The sequence below is a fragment of the Cricetulus griseus genome, chromosome 7 (genome assembly GCF_003668045.3).
Source record: "Cricetulus griseus strain 17A/GY chromosome 7, alternate assembly CriGri-PICRH-1.0, whole genome shotgun sequence".
NCBI classification, from domain to species: domain Eukaryota; kingdom Metazoa; phylum Chordata; class Mammalia; order Rodentia; family Cricetidae; genus Cricetulus; species Cricetulus griseus.
Genome location: NC_048600.1, coordinates 91,526,644 through 91,543,798, shown reverse-complemented (window position 1 = coordinate 91,543,798; position 17,155 = coordinate 91,526,644). Strand labels below are relative to the sequence as shown.

The 17,155-nt window shown below is 44.4% G+C and overlaps 1 protein-coding gene across 6 annotated transcripts in view; it reads right to left on the bottom strand.

Annotated features, from left to right (window-relative positions):
- Positions 1-17,155, bottom strand: part of Fam222b (family with sequence similarity 222 member B) — a 54,794-nt gene that overhangs the window by 3,833 nt on the left and 33,806 nt on the right. For all 6 annotated transcript variants that reach the window (XM_027426609.2, XM_027426612.2, XM_027426611.2 and 3 more), the window contains exon 2: positions 7,893-8,014. In XM_027426609.2, the coding sequence (XP_027282410.1) occupies positions 7,893-7,974 (82 nt within the window). In that variant the 5' untranslated portion in view covers positions 7,975-8,014. The remainder of the gene's footprint in view (positions 1-7,892; positions 8,015-17,155) is intronic.

Here is a 17,155-nt window from a genome sequence, read left to right as displayed (position 1 = left end):
CAGCACAGCCAGAACTCACTAGTATGTACAGCAGGCCAGAGCAGGCAGGCACTAAGGGGCAGGCTATCTCAGTGACCCTCATCGCTGCTACCACGGAGGCAGGTGGATGTGAGCCTGTTTTATAGGTCTCTAAAGATCAGGATGGCGCCGGGCATTGGTGGCGCACGCCTTTAATCCCAACACTCAGGAGGCAGAGGCAGGCTAATCTCTGTGAGTTCAAGGCCAGCCTGGTCTCCAGAGCGAGTTCCAGGATAGGCTCCAAAGCTACACAGAGAAACCCTGTCTTGAAAAACCAAAAAAAAAAAAAAAAAAGATCAGGATGACAAAGCAGCTTTCCAAGACTCCAGCTTGGAGATCCAGAACCCAGCCAGTTCTCAGACATCAGCAAGAGTGAGTTCTTCAGTACATGGGGCTCCAAGTTCCTCCCTGCTGTGATAGCACAGGGTAAAAGCTTTAAGCAGAGCCGCCTTCCTCAGTCAGTCATGACACTGGTAAAGGGGGACATACTTAGTCCCTACACTGGGGTCTGCAGTGGCCAGCGAAGCAGCTGGGGTGCCATGGCCATGTGTGGACAGCCACATCTGGCACAGAAAACAAGACACTTTTTCAGGAGAAGATGAGGAAGCTGCCAACATCTCCCACTCACAAGTTCACTTTTGTTTACAGTTTATTTGGTGCCTGACTGGTTGCAGATCAAAGGCCTTTATTTATTTGCCTGTGTGGAGGGAGGATGATAACAAATGACAGAGCAGCAGGGACTGAGAAGAAAAGCTTGAGGCCATCTCTAAGTCCCGGGTGCCAAAAACAGACTGTACATGATCCAGTCTGTCACTTTCCAAAAGAAAGAGGAGAAACTGCCTTCCTTTGGAGGAATACCCACTCAATGTGCCTCATTAATGTTAACGGTCTCCTTGTTCTCATCTCCGGGAGCCTCCCATCAAGGGACTCCAGCGGATGCTGGGTTTCCAATTCAAAAAGAAAAATTTCCCACAAGAGCGCTTTAGCCATGCCAGGCTCCCTCCTACAAGGGATCTCTGCTGTTTTCTTCTCTCAGAGAAGGGGTCTACCCTGAGCACACACAAAAAGTATATAATTAATACTTACTTGAATGAGTAAGTATACACACTGCCCAAAGCAGAAAAAATGGCTTGGCTCAGAGCCTGGGCTCAGCTGGCTGACTCCCTCCCTGCTTCCTCCCTTGGCAGAGAGTAGCCAGGAAAGACCAAGGACTAATCCACTGAGTGCCCAGCTGGTAGCTTTCATTGGCCTTAGCCCAAAGGAGACTCCATTCAAAGTCATGTCAATGGCATCAACCAGGGCAGAAGCAGACTTAGGGGAGCTTGTTAGAAGGACTTCGGAGAAACTGCTGTCTTCTGAATCGGGGAAAGAAAAAGTTCCAGTCTAGGAGAAGTGAGTATGTGGTCCCATGCTCCAAACAGCAGCCCAGAATTGGAGGTGTAGCCAGCCCCAACTATGTCTCCATCTCAGCAGCCTAACACTGTCCAATGTACCTAACGCCAGCAGCCCTATGAACTCATTTAGAAAATAAAGTTCCCAGGAACCCTCCAGACAACACAACTTCAAAAGCCACCCGAACCGTAGAGTTGGCTACTGTTGATGTTAGCAGCAGCAGGGACAGAGGCACAGCTTTACATCGTCCGTGGCAGTGGCCTGAAGAACACCCTTTCTTCTTAAGGGTCTTTACTCAGGCAAACCCAGGATTCCTGGGCTTCACCGCAGAGAAGGACTTCAGGACAAGTGAGTATGAAGCAGAGTGAGCAGGTTTATTAAAATATTACAATATGGATTTTAAGTGTAAAGGTTGGGGAGGGGAAAAGATAAGAAATAGCTGAGCATAGAATGGGCTTTTCCAAGGCAAGCCACCCCCGTGTATATCTGTGAGTCTCATCATTGACAGTGTAACTTACTGCAAGATTGAAAGGTTGAAGAACTCTGTTAGGCATGGTAGCACATGCCTTTAATCTAAGCACTCAGGCAGGTGGATTTCTGAGTTCGAGGCCAGCCTGGTTTAGAGTGAGTGAGTTCCAGTACAGCCAGGGATACAGAGAAACCCTGTCTTGAAACCTACCCCCATCTTACACACCTCCAAAAAAAAAAAAAAAGTAAAAGAAGAAAGCGTCCCAAGTTCAAGTTGGCTGGGTTGTGGGGGTTCATATCTGTAATTACCAGTTGGGAGGCAGAAGCAGAAGGATGGCCTTGAGTTCCAGGCCAGCCTGGGCTGCAGAGTAAGAGTCTGAGTTAAAAACAACCCACAAACAAACAAACAAACAAAAACAATCCTGGCAAGCCTGAATATTCATCAGGCTATTACAGACAGTGGCCCTTTGCTGCTGGCTCCTAGCACACTGCCTTACGTAGAACACACACAGCACATCTGTTGACTGCTTAGGACAGTGTCACCCAAATGAACAACTAGAACTCAGCTGAGCCACAGGAGTCAGAAGTGCTGGGTTTTTTTCAGTTCAGACAGAAAATTTAGACCTACTTCTGAGTTCTCTGTCTAACCGCATCTCCATACCGAGTGGCCATCTCTACTTGAAATCCAAGTAAAAGACCTGGCATGGAAGTGGCTTGTTGAATAAAAGTTCTCTGTTCACAGTGACTATCAGTCCTCAGGATTTTTCCTAGCATGGCAAGAAGACAGGCTGAAGTATGCTTCTACTGATGTTACAGTGGAAAAAGGCAGTTGAATTAGAAGAAAAGTGAACAAATGGAGGGAGGGTGCGGACTGGAGCTTCTGCTGAGAAGATCTCTGAGAGATGAGCACACTGACAAGAATGTCCTCTTACTCTGGGATAAACCACCACTTGCTCCCCAAACTGGAAGTAAGCATTAATCTTGGCCCATAAAACAACAACAAAAAACCCAACTAATACCTTTTCTTCTTCTTTTCTGTCTTCTCTTTCCCTCTTTTTCTTGACCTTGAAATCCCAATCCTTCTGCCTCTACTTCCTATACCACCATGATCAGACTTATTTTTGATGTTTTGAACCAACGTCCCACAATGCAGACCAGGGTGTTCTTGAACTTCTCTTGCCATGGAGCCTCCCAAGTGCTTAGATTTCAGAGGCATACCGCCATGCCCCGCTTCCTGTTTGGTTTTTGGAGATTGGATCTCACTGTATAGTTCCAGATGGACTTGAATTTATGACCTTCTTGTTTTAGCATCTTAAGTACCAGGATTTCAGTGCCATCATGCTTGGCTTTTTGTGAAAATTCTTTTTTTCTAAGACAGGGTTTCTCTATGCAGCAATGGCTGTCCTAGAACTCATGTTGTAGACCAGGCTGGCCTCCTCGAACTCACAGAGCTGCCTCTGCCTCCCGAGTGCTGGGATTAGAGGTGTTCACCATCACCTCCTGACCTGTGAATGTATTCTTATGGCGCCCCACCCATACATACAGGCTTGCTGGCACCTTATTTCCCTAACAAACTCCTCTAACCACAAACAATAAATAGATCCTTCAGCTTTCTTTAAAATGAAAATGCTTTCTTAAATAGCTGGTATGGTTATAATGTGGATACAGAGCAGGGTAGAGAACTGGGAATCTGTGGTTGGAAAAGCAGCTTCTATATGAAATCAAACTATGGCTCTACCATTAAACAACTGAAAACTCAGTGTGACTCATTTGTCAACAGAAACAAAACCTGCTTTAATAGGTTACAAAATAACTAATACTAAGAGATTCAAACAGGAAAAATGTGGAATGAACATGAATCATGGCTGTTTATAGTTATTCAAGAAAAGCAGGTTTCACAGAGCCTACCCAGTCAGAACAAAGAAACTGATCAAGGAGGCAGCAAATGCAGAACCCTGATTTCAAGCTGAGCTAACTACGACAGATAGCATCGTTGTCTAGTCTCAGGGACTGTGAGTATGTGTGTGTGTTGGGGGTGTAGGGTTCGTAATCCAGTTTTCTTCAGAGATCTCCTTGGTTATCCTTTTGTTTTGAGGTGTGACAGAAACTTGGGAGTCCACAGATAGAAGGCTTGGGAATCTCACAGGCAACGGATAGTCATGTGACATATGCAAGTTCCAGATATAAAGGATAGCAAGGAGAAGGATCTGATAACTCACGCTGTACTCTGCTCCCTAGCAGCTGAGGTAAGATCACTACAGTTGAGTTCCAGGTCTACCTGGGTTAGAATAATGCCCTGCCCCTGAAAACTAAAGAAAAAAAGAAAAAGAACAAGAAAAGAGTCTCCCATGTAGAATTATTGAATAGGAACAGTGAAACCGAGTAGGTAAAGCTCTGTGTGTCAAGCGTGGCAACCTAATTTAGATTCCAGGAACTCAGGGTGTAAGGAAAGCATCAACTTCTGAAAGTTATCCTTGAACTTCACAAACGTACCACAGAAACATGTATATACCTGTGCTTATACTCATACAAGCACATGAACACTTCATACAAAAACACAAGCAGAAAAATAAAAATTTAAAGTATATATGTGGGAACTGGAGAGATGGCTCAGTGGTTAAAAGCACTGGCTGCTCTTCCAAAGGACTGTGTTTGATTCCTAGCACCCATATAGCTTCTCTCTCTCTCTCTCTCTCTCTCTCTCTCTCTCTCTCTCTCTCTCTGTCACACACACACACACACACACACACACACACACACACGCACACGCACACGCACACGCACACACCTGTAGTTTCCTTACTTGGTAGGCTAGGGAAGAAGGATCATTGTCCAGGAGCTAGAGACCAGCCTGGTCAACATAGTGAAGCCCCAAAATCAACAAAGCAAATATAATATATATTGATCCCAGCACTACGGAGGCAGAGGCAAGGGAGTTTGAGGCTAGCCTGATCTACAGAGTGAGTTCCAGGACAGGCTCCAAAGATCTACAGAGAAACCCTGTCTTGAAAAACCTAAAAAACCAAACCAAACCAAAAAAATAATATAGTACCTAACACACAGACTTTATCAATTACTGAGTTTATCTAGTCTTTGAGTCAATTCATAATTTCCAAGCCCTTCCACTAGAGGGCATGCTGATATCTAAAGAAATAAAGTAATTTTGGTATTTGTTCCAGGCTCTCCCAAGGCTCTGCACACAGGAAGTAAAAAAACTTGTCAATGAAAAAATGATGTTAGGGGCTGGAAAGATGGCTCAGTAGTTAAGGGCACCAGCTGCTCCTACAGAGGATTCAGGTTTGATTCCCAGCATCACATGGCAGCTCACAACCATCGCTTACTCTAGTTCCAGGGGATCTGATGCCCCCTTCTGGCCTCTGTGGGCATCAAGAATGCAAGTGGTACATAGACATACAGGACAAAACACCCATACACATCAAATTTAAAAACTAAAACTAAAAGAAAAGAAAAAACCCAACAACAAACAAAAAACCTGTCTCAAACAAAGACCTCCGCAAAACACAGGAAAACAATCCAAAAACAACAGAGACAATGTGAGGACCAAGACCCATGACTATTCAGTCACTGCACAGTGACTATTTTGACAAGCCACTATTGCATCCCTGATGCTGGGCTATTAAAATGAGCAGAGGGGCTTAGGGTTAAGGAAGAAAAAAATTCCAAAATCACAATTTCTGGGAAAAGACGGGTCTGGAGAAAAATCAAATTTACAAGCAGAGTTCCTAAATAGCTGAAAACTCAAAGCAAGAGACACCATGGCATGTAGAAATGTCCAAGAGGCGGGAGGCAAAGGCAAAAGGCAGAGGCAATCCAGCCTGGTCTATAGAGCGAGTTCCAGGACAACCTCCAAAGCTACACAGAGAAACCCTGTCTCAAAATAAAGAGAAAGAAATGTCCAAGAGGACATCCACCTAACCCAAGCATGTCCTCCAACAGCCACAGACCCACTCAAAGCTAAGATGTTCTGGGTTTATTTTGGTTTTGAGACAGAATCTTGCTATGTAGCCCAGGATGTCTTGAACTAGCAAATTCTCCTGCCCCAGCATGTGAAGCTCTGGGATTACAGGTATGCAACTCCACACCGGGCAAGTAGTCCCTTGGTATCACTGAGTTCCCCCTGTCATCTTAGGATTCGTCTGTCTCCAAGTGTATTTCCTCTGAGCTGTGTTCTTAGAAGCAGGCCTGATGGGATGATCATGGAATACAGTTTTATCACCCAGTCATCACTATGACAAAGGCTAAGGCTGGAGGTATAGCTGTGTGGTTACGTACTTCTGAGCATGCCAGGGACAGAGTGGGAGAGGAAAGCGGCCTTGAAGCTGGTGCAGCAGGATGTGCTTACAGAGTCAAACACCCATAGAAAGGGGCTTCACCAGCATCTTTGTCCTTTCTGCTCTTTCAAGGAAGTGAAGTCAAGCAGTTTTGTTGTTGTTGCTGTCCCCCACCCCCAAGACAGGGTTCCTCTGTGTAGCCCTGGTTGTCCTGGAACTCACTCTGCCTGCTTCTGCCTCGAGTCTGAGAGTTAAAGGCCTATGCAAAAATGCCTGTTTTATCCAGTGCTGGAATCAAAGCCAGGGTTGTGCAAGCTAGGTAAGCATTCCACCAAACTGAGCTACACCCTCAGCTCCAATTACTTTTACTTTTTTTGTTCACTTTTCTGAGACAAGGTCACTACACTGTGTGGTCCTCACCAGCCTGGGAATTGCTCTGCACACCAGACTGGCCTTGAACTCAGATATTCATCTGCTCTGCCTCCCAAGTGCTGGGATTAAACTTGTATGCCACCATGCCAGCTCTCATTTTATTTTTATACAGGGTCTAAGAGCTAAACTGCCTATGATGGCCCTGAACTTGTGATCTTCCTGCCTCAGCCTTCCAAGTAGCCATTAAGGCTAGACTATTTTTAACTGCTAATGCTATCACAGCAAATATAACTGACCTGCCGCCCACCGAGTATAGCTGCAGTGTGCTTTTGTAGGAAATTTGACTGAAATAACACTATACTAGTCAGTTTCCATGTTGACTATGGTTGGTTTGATCTACAACAGAAGAGCTAAGTAGATGCAACACAGACTATGAACCACAAAGCTCAAAATACTGACTTTCTGGCACTCAAGGAAGAAGTTTGCTAATGGCTGCCATGAATAGCTTAGGTAAAGAGCACAGCATTAAAGAAAGTCTCATTACCTCACCAGCTGCCCCCCTTTACTCTAAAAAGGTTTATTCCAAATTCAGGGCTGTCTTTATACTTAAGACACTATACATGCAATAATGAGTCAGAAATAAAGTGTATTTCCGTAGCATGTCATGTAGTACAGGGACAGAAATAGGAATCTGAGGAAAGAATGAATTACAATGCTCCAAGCAGATGTAATCAAGACAGGAATCTAACAGTTGTCAGAGGTTCAATCAGGTGGGCAGTGCACTGGCAGATAACACACCCAGAGGAAGCCAGTTCCTGACCCCTGGGGGAAAAGCTTCTTTATTCCTGTGAGCAAAAGTCACGCTGGCTCAGGGAGCAGTCAGCAAAGCCAAGGAGAACTCTGTTTCCATGGTAGACCATATTCAGAGATCAAGAGTCACCAACAGTGTACACAGTCACTCCAGAGCTACAGAAGTGAGATGGACAGTGTGGTTCCTTTCAGCCCCTTACAGTGTTCAAAGGGGATATTTCTCTGAAGGGTCCTATGATACACATCCACTGAAGCTCCTTGTGGCTTTGCTGTGCTGCAGAAAGCTGCCAGTAACAGGTTCATACCCACTGGGACCCATAGGATTTGAGAGGATTTAGCTCATCACCAAAGCATCCCGCACTGCTGACAGGCAGGGCCTTTGTGGCTGCTGCTGTCCCAAAATCTCCACTCATGAAAACCTTGGCAGTACCAAAAGTCATGGTCAGTGCATCACAGACGTGATGATGGGACAGCCCTCATACAGGACAAACACAGGAGCACACTCCCCCCCCACCCCCCGTGGGAATCCAGATGACTTACATTTCTGAAGTCCAGTGTTCATCTGCGTGTGAGAAAGAAGCTGAAAGGACAGGTCCCCTGGCCCGGGTAGACAGGCTAGCATGGCAGACCAGCATCAACACAGCATGGGGCAGTGGCTGACACTGTAACGAACAACAAAGAATACAGTCATGGAACACAAGGCGACTTCTTCAAGGGAGGACAAGGGACATTCGATATGGGCAGCAGAGTGCCAAGTATGAACAGATAAGCAACTTAATTAACAGCATGCTGGTTAAAAACGTACCTAAATTTCTGTCTGTAGCAGTGATGGACTCTCAACCATTAATATAGCCAAAGTGATACTGCAGTCAGTACATGTGTGGATGAAAGGAACAACACTTGGAAAGAGCTATCCACATAAACATACATATTTGTAAAGATTCAAAATGCCTAAGAGCACTGGCCTTGCAGGGTTAGCTTAGCTGCCCAAAGTCCTAATTGGGGGTCAGGGCAGTAAGGCCCTTCCAGAAATACAAAGTGGAAAACATTCCGCACCTGACTTTTTTGTTTGTTTGTTTGTTTGCTTTTCAAGATAGTGTTTCTCTGTGTGGCCCTGGCTATCCTGGAACTCAGTAGACCAGGCTGGCCTCAGACTCCTTTGCCTCCCGAGGGCTGGATTAAAGGCATGTGCTGTCACCACCGGGTGACTAAATTGTTTCTTGTAACAGGCCACAATGATGACTGAATTTGAATAGTTTGGTAACTAGTTTTTGCCATCTCTGGCACTAACTAATCCCCAGTTTACTACTTCTTGTGTCTCTGTGTGGTTTTTGTTTGTTGGTGGCGGTTGTTTAGCAGAATTATTCATTAGGTGAAGTCTAGCATAGCATGTGGGGCTGCTGAGACAGAGGCAGGCACCTTGCTTAGGTTTTCATTTGTGGTGGGTCCCCCCTCCCTTTGCTGTTTTTGAGACGGGCTTTTAATGCAGTCAGTGAAGCCTTTGAATTCCTTGTCCTTCTGACTCAGCCTCCAAGGGCAGGATTATAGGTGTTTTCTCTGAAAAAGCTGCACCTGTTACACTGAAGATTCTATAGATGGATTGATCGACTTCCTCATTGCGGAATTGGAATGCAGCAGATCCAGGGCCACAATAATGTTGGACTATCTCCAGTCCCTCTAAACCACAAAGCTTTGTTAACTTGTCTGCCTGCTTTCCCCACTGCTGCTTCCTTTCCCATCAATGCACTGACTTACAACCATCTTTTGCTGTGTGGCTATAAAGTTTATGAGACCATTTTTACTTGGAACACGACATTCAGGGCAATCTGAATCCCTGTTTATGTTCACCCATACTGGTCTCAGAATAAATTATCTCTTATTCCCTTTGGAGGTGTGTTTTCAGCCGGGTGTTGGTGGGGCATGCCTTTAATCCCAGCCCTGGCAGATGTATCTCTGTGAGTTCGAGGCCAGCCTGGACACCCAGGGATACACAGAGACACCCAGTCTCACTCTGTAGACAAGACTGGTCTCTAACTCAGAGAGATCCGACTGCCTGTGCCCCCCGAGTGCTGGGATTAAAGGCATGCCCCACCAACGCCCGGCTGACACCCAGTCTCCAAAACAAAACAAAACAAAACACCCAAAAGGCTGTATTACCTTTTAACAATGTTCACACTGCCGGGCATTGGTGGCACATGCCTTTAATCCCAGCACTTGGGACGCAGAGGCAGGCGGATCTCTGTGAGTTTGAGGCCAGCCTGGTCTCCAGAGCGAGTGCCAGGATAGGCTCCAAAACAAAACAGAGAAACCCTGTCTCGGGGAAAAAAAAAAAAAAAAAAAAGTTCACACTCAAGGTCAGCCTGGTTTACAGAGCCAGTTCTTGGCTTTGGAGGCTGTCCTGGAACTAGCTCTTGTAGACCAGGCTGGCCTTCAACTCACAGAGATCTGCCTGCCTCTGCCTCCCGAGTGCTGTAACCCAGACATTCTTATGTCCATTCACTTTATGTTACATAATGGCTGAATTCTGAAAGCCCTGTCTGGAATGGTCACTGCAACTTGAGCTGAACTAAGGACGGATGAGGAGTGGAGTGACCTTTGAATTTAATCCCATTCATAATCAAGAGCAGAGTTGTCAGACAGGGTGGGATTTTACTCAGAAATATTTGAGTTTTTGCCCAGAGCAAGACAATAAGACAAGAGACTAGGAGAATGCTACTAAACACTTAATGAACAACTGGTGTCAATCTCACCAAACGCTTTTGAGAACTAGAAGAGGAAATGTTTCAAACTCATTACATGAGCTAGTATTACCCTGACACCAGAGCATGACAAGAACACTGTAAGGAAACCTCTGGTAGCTCCAGGAAGACGGAAGGCTCAGCAGGGTAAACGTACCTCCTGCCATGCCTGATAACCTGAGTTCAGTCTCCAGATCCCACATGACAGAAGAAGAGAACTGACATTCTGTGGCAGGCAAGCACTCACACTCACACACAAAACTGAATGCTTAAAAACAAATCAAAACCAAACCCAAAACCTCATCTCTAATCCCAGCACTCTGGAGACAGAGGCAGACAGATCTCTGTGAGTTCAAGGACAGCTTCAAGTATAGAGGAAATACAACTCAAAATAGAGCGAAGGCCATCTATAGAGGGGGGCATGGCAGCACATGCCTATAATCCCATCACTACAGAAGTAAATGCTGGAAGGTGTTGAGTTCCAGGCTAGCTGGATTACCTATATTTTAATCTCCATTAGATAAAAATGAGTGTCCCTAAAAAATGTAAATAAGCAAGCTACATTGGTTGGAGGCAACTAACCCAGGCTTTACATATATGTTCATTATGTCATGTAACAAGCTTTGAATTCTGAAGCTGTGTGTAGGGGATGCTAGGGCTCAAACCCAGGCCCTCATGCAATCTAGGAAAATTACCAACTACTGAGGCACCATCACCAGCCCTTACAATATATGTCTATACTAACATATATACAAAAGAAAAAAACTGTAATAATATTAACTAAATCTTGGCTTTTTAGGTTTATTTATGCAAGTGGCCTACTGTCAGAACTGTGCTACTAGATGATCTCCAATAAGCATTTACCATTGCACTCATGTGGTATTTAGTTGACGGTGGTTTGGTTGATCGATACTAATACTGGCTGGGTAACTCTTTGAGTTCCAGGCCAGTCTGGTCTACACAGCGAGTTCTAGGACAGTCAGGGCTATACAGAGAGACCCCACCTTGAAAAAATAAAACAAACAACATCAAAAAACTGAAGGGGGAAAAAAAAAGATTGCAGATGGTTAAGAAATGTCTCCAGCCTCCAAAGCCACAGAGAAACCCTGTCTCAGGGGGAAAAAAAACAAAAAAGAAATGTCTGCAGTCTTTGGGTAATGGCAACACAAAGTGCATGTCTCAGTTAAAAGTCTGTTGGTTTTCCCTCAGAGAAAGTGAAAAGCAGACACTAGAAGAATATTCTTACTTAAGGTAAGACACAGGCTGTATTCTTACCGTCCTCCACAATTTCCTTCAGAAGGTATCAAACTATTCAGATGAGATATAACTTGAGGTTACAATCATGTAGTACTTTATTTACAAGGCTCCTAGTCCCACATGATGCCACAAAAAGCTGCCAGATGACAGAACAATCATCTCCAGGGAAATGAGGCTGGATAGTTTGCCTGTCTATTCAGTTCTGTAATTCTGGAGATCTGTTACAGGGCCTCGTATCTGCTAGGAAAGCACACTACCACTTCACTCACCACACCCCGAAAACTCCTGAGAATATGCAGAAGTGACAAAACTTGGAAGATTAAGTTTTAGAATATTTAGTCTTTTTAGTTTTGTTTTTGAGACAGAGGTCCTGAGTTCAATTCCCGGAAACCACATGGTAGCTCACAACCATCTTGAATGAGATCTGGTATCCTCTGCTGGCTAGCAGGCAGAAGACGGTATACTAAATAAATAAATAAAATCCTAAAAAAATAAATAAATAAAGGCATATGCCACCTAGAGTCAGAGAAACACTTTAAGCACAGATAAGGGAGGCCCTGATTGAAGGCAAAGCAAGTTAGACAGCAGGCAGACAGGTTGTTTTATTTTATATATTTTGTTTTTCAAGACAGGGTTTCAGTGTGTAGTCTTGGCTGTTCTGGATCTCTCTGTAGATCAAGCTGGCCTTGAATTCACAGAGATCCGCCTGCCTCTGCCTCCCAAGGGCTGGAATTAAAGGCGTGCGCCTCCAGTGCCTGGCACCAGACACATGCCTATAATTCCAGCACTATAAAGTCAAGACAGGTGAAAAGTCCCCCGGTACAGCTACAGTCTATGTAATCTTACAGACTATAGTCATAACATGGATAAAAGTGCTTTACAAACTTCAGCAATGGCAGGCTCTGGCAAAGCAGTGCTTGGAGACCAGCTATATAAGTTCCTTTCCTCACAATGGCACAAAAGTACAAAAGGCCAGAATTCCACAGGATCACTCCCTTGTTGCAGAAAGGACAGCTTCTCGTCCAGACTAGAATGTGACTTTCAAGTGTGAAGGGTTACAGGAAGTTAAGGTCACCCAGAAAGCTTGTTCTATTCTGAGTACACAAACCACAAGGTGTTACTGGGAAACAAGCCTGGATGCCACTTTGAGGATGTGTGCAGCCATGTTTCTGAGCCCACTGCATCGTCACAGGTGATGAAGCTCTGGTGCACAGGCGTCTCCCTTATCTGTACTTAAAGTGTTTCTCTGAGTTGAGGCCAGGTTGGTCCATAGAGTGAATTCCAGGATGGCCAGGGTTACACAGAGAAACCCTGTCTTGAAAAGTAAACAAACAAAAAGAAAAAGGAAAAGTGCTTCACCAAAGCATACGGCTGGGTTTATAAATCCCCCAGAAACATTTATAAACTTTCATTTTTGCTATTTAGTAAGTAACACTGATTCAAACTGCACATAAAAAGGCTGTTCATCAAAACTGCAGAGAATGACTTACATGAAACTGAGTAGATGCTAAGGAGTTATGAATAGGCTTGAAAAGAAAGGGTCTATACAGGAGCACAGTGTGTACCAGAGGGTAAGACGTGGCTCCTGCCACGTGTGTGGTGGAGAAACACAAGCAACTACTAAATCAATAAAGAAATGGTACAACCATCTAGTAATTAAAAAAAGAAAAAAAAAACAACAACAACTATAAACTTTGGGTAATAGCACACTCCTTGGGAAGCAGAAGCAGGATTCTCACTTTTGTTTGTGACAGGGTCTCAAGTAGCCCAAAAAGGCCTTGAAATTAATGTGTAGCTGAAAATATTACCTAGAGTTTCTCATCTTCTTGCCTCCACCATTTAAGTGCTGGGGTTACACAAATACATAACCACACCTGGCTTTCTTTCTTTCTATGCCTCTTTCAATGGTTATTTTCAACTCTCTACTAAGAAGACACCCTTGGGATAGGCAAGATGGCTGGGTGGGTAAAGGTACACACTACCAAATCTGACAGTCTGAGCTCCATCCCTGGAGCCCATATGGTAGAAGAGAGCAAGTTGTCCCTTGACTTTCACATGGGTGCTGATATATCTGTACTCACAAGACCACAATGCTCATGCACTCATACATGCTGAATGAATGAACAAAAATGTTTTGCAAAGAGAACATTACAAGATGAGGAGTTGGGGATGTAGCTCACTTGGTTGGGGACTTGTCCAGCATGCATGAGGCCTAGCACTTGAAAAACTCAGCATGTTGCTTCACAACTCTAACACCAGCACTTGAGAAATACAAGGTCATTCTTAGCTACATACCAAATGAGAGGCCAGCCTGGTATGGCCTCTTATTACACGAGACTGTCAATAAATATATAACATGCCTATAGAGCTAAGGAAGCATATCCTTACATGCTATTGATTTTAAAAACAATCAAGAAATTCTCCTTTGCACTTAGGACAGAACTTAAAATACAACCAGAGACCAGCCTGTTCTTGCAAATTACTATAATCTTACAATTGGCACATACTGCTGAGAATGACTTAGTTCTATCTTGGTCTAATCTCCCATGATAAGCAGAAGTGAACTCAAGGGTATGATCTCAGAATATAAAAAACATTAAAGCTGTTCCTAATAGATTCTTTTAAAGTATGATTCTACACAGCTCTTCAAAAGAAGGACAGTGTGTTTTAACTGTGAGACAGATTTCTATAACATTCTGACCCTTGTAGAAAAGAGGTCTGGACAAAGAAAAAACTGCAGTGCAGGGAGGGAATGAACTGTGTCACAGTGGTCATTAAAATCCATCAAGTTCATACTTCAGCCTTGGGATAACTGCAGCCAAAACGGACTCAAAGTAATTATCACTGCTATCTGCAATAAAAGTTAATTGGACATAATTGAACTAACGCCCTAATCAGAGGGAAGCTGCAATTGGCAAAAAGCCTATTTCTCCTGTTCCTTCTGTCTGATAGCAAATGAAACTACTAATGGTAATTTGTGGACAAACACGAAATTGCTCTCATGGTTCCCCCACTGCAAATCACTCAGCAATTCCAGCTAATGCCCAGCGTGTTGAGCCAGGAGAAAAATCATTAGCCACTGTTTCTTCTGATAAAGATGAATTTTAAAACAGCCAACCCCCCTGAAAACTAAAGTTTGCTAAGAACTGTTAAATTTCCTCTGAACAACCTAAGTAAAGCACCATGGCATTATCCCCATGCTCTGAAGCTCTGTACTGTATACACTCTGTGCCACCAGCATGTTCTAGTAAAAACTTGCGCAAGGGGGCTGGAAAGAGAGAGATGGTTCAGGTAAGAGTGCACACTGCTCTTGCAGAGGACCCACAGGGCAGCTCACAACTGCCCGTAACTCTGCAGTGCCAGGAGATCTAATGTCTCCTTGGCTCCTGATGCACTGGGCGGTCCAGGCTGGCCTTGACCTTGCATGATTCTATTGCTTCTTCACTGCAGCCTGTGGGATGATAGGTATGAGATATCACAACTGGCTGACCCCACTCAGGCACAGAAGTTTAAAAACAATAAATAAATAAATAAATAAATAAATAAATAAATAAATAAAGAGTGGTGGTGGCACACACCTTTAATCTCAGCACCTGGGAGGCAGAGTCAGGTGAATCTCTGCGTTTGAGGCCAGCCTGGTCTACAGAGCGAGTTCCACGACAGCCAGGGCTGTACAGAGAAACTTTGCCTCAAACAACCAACCAAACACACAAACACTCTGTAGACCATGCTGGCCTCAAACTCACAGATCTCTCTGCCCACGTTTGCCTCCCAAGTGCTAGGATTAACGGCATGTGCCATCACAACTGGCCTCTACTGCTACCTCTTTTTTATTACTAATTTTATTTTTATTGCTGACAAAACACATTTTATGTGTATATACATTCATGCAGAGTCAGAAAATAACCTGAGGAATCAGTTCTTTCCTCCTACCATGTAGGTCCCAGAGACTGAACTAAGGTCATTAGACTTGGCAGCAAGCGCCTTTACTTTCTGAGCCCTCTCCTTCTGACCATGTTTTCTTGTTGTTGTTTATTGAGACAGGATCTTATTACTTTGTCCAGTCTGGCCTCAGAGTCAAAGGAACCCTCCTAGGTTTGTCTTTTGAATATTGGGGTTACAGACATGTTCTGACATGCTCAGCATTACTTTTTCCCTTGGAAAACTCCAAGCCCCCCTGGTCTACATAGTAAGTTCCAGAACAGCCAGGATTATGTAGGCAGACACTGTCTCAAAAAGTAATAAAAATAGTGTATGTCTCAGTTAGGGTTTCTATTGCTGTGAAGAGACATCATGACCACAGCAACTCATTTGTGATGCTTACAGTTCAGAGGTTTAGTCCATTATTATCACACATTCAAGTAGACATGGTGCTGAGAAGGAGCTAACTGTTCTACATCTTGATCACAGGCAACAGGAAGTGAACTGTGTTCCACACTGGGCATACCTTGAGCACAGGAGACCTCAAAGCCCATCCCCACAGTGACACACTTCTTCCAACAAAGCCACACCTAATAGTGCCACACCCCATGGGGGGCCTTTTTTTTTTTTTTTTCAAACCACCACACTATGAGATATCTCACCTATGTGTTACTGTGCACGGAGGCCTGAGACATAGGGTACTGTTTGTTCTTTGTAGAACATCAGAGCTAGATAGCAAGTCCATGTTACTGACAAACATTTTGATTACATGACAGAAAAATCAAGGTGGTTCGAACTGACCTAAAAACTTCCTCCCTGCTGGCTAGTGCTTCCATAGTGCTGTAAGGTGCCATGCATGCCACCCAAGGGACAAAAGCCATTGATGGTGACTATACATTCTACAATACCAACCGGCCAAGCAAGATATGCCCAATGTACAATGGAGACGTGAAGGTTAAGGGGTCAATGCTTTTGAATTTGGGAATTGCTCCACAGCAGAGAGGACTGGTATTGTAAACCTGATAACAATCCCATGGTAACCTACTAAGGATGTCTTACTAATAAGCTCCAGAGTATAATCGAAGTGAGAGAGAAGTGATGATATGAATAGGAGTCAAGACATTGATGGGGAAACCCACAGAATCAGCTGGCCTGAGCTAGTGAGAGATCACTGACTCAAGTCTGACAAATGGGGGGCCTCCATAAGACTGAACTGAACTAGACTCCCTTAATATAGGTGACAATGGTGTGACTGGGACAATATATGAGGCCACTGGTAGTGGGTCCAAGATCTAACACTAATGCACAAACTGACTTAGTTGAACCCATTCTATATGGAGAGATACCTTGCCCAATCAAGACATGGGGGGGGGGTTGCCTTGGTCTTGGTCTTGCCTCAACGATATGATGGGATAGGCTTAGTGGAGCAGATGGGGGAGGGTAGTAGGGGGAGTGGGAGGAGAGAAGGGAAGGAGAATTGGGATTGGAATGTAAAAAATAAAAAAAAAGATCTTCCTAACCAGACATGTCAAACTGACCTCTAAATGTTTTGTGTTTATACACACATACTTTCAACCTCTGCCAGGAAAGGTTCTTCTGCAGTGGGCAGCAGTTCATGAGGGATCATGACTAGTGACTAGACAAAATGCTGAGAGTAAGTGTACTGAGTGCTCAGCTCCAAGTAGTACATCGGCATCAAGCCCCCCCCCCCCAAGCTTAAGGATCATCACAGAAGAGGGTCCCTATAAAGATGTAAGCACTAGAGGTTGGGGACGGGTGGTGCAAATAAATACCATGATCTGGTCACAACCAGGTGTGTCCTCGTCACTCACTGCACTCATGAATCCTCTGCAACTATGGTACCTGCCCAAGATCAATCCAACAAGA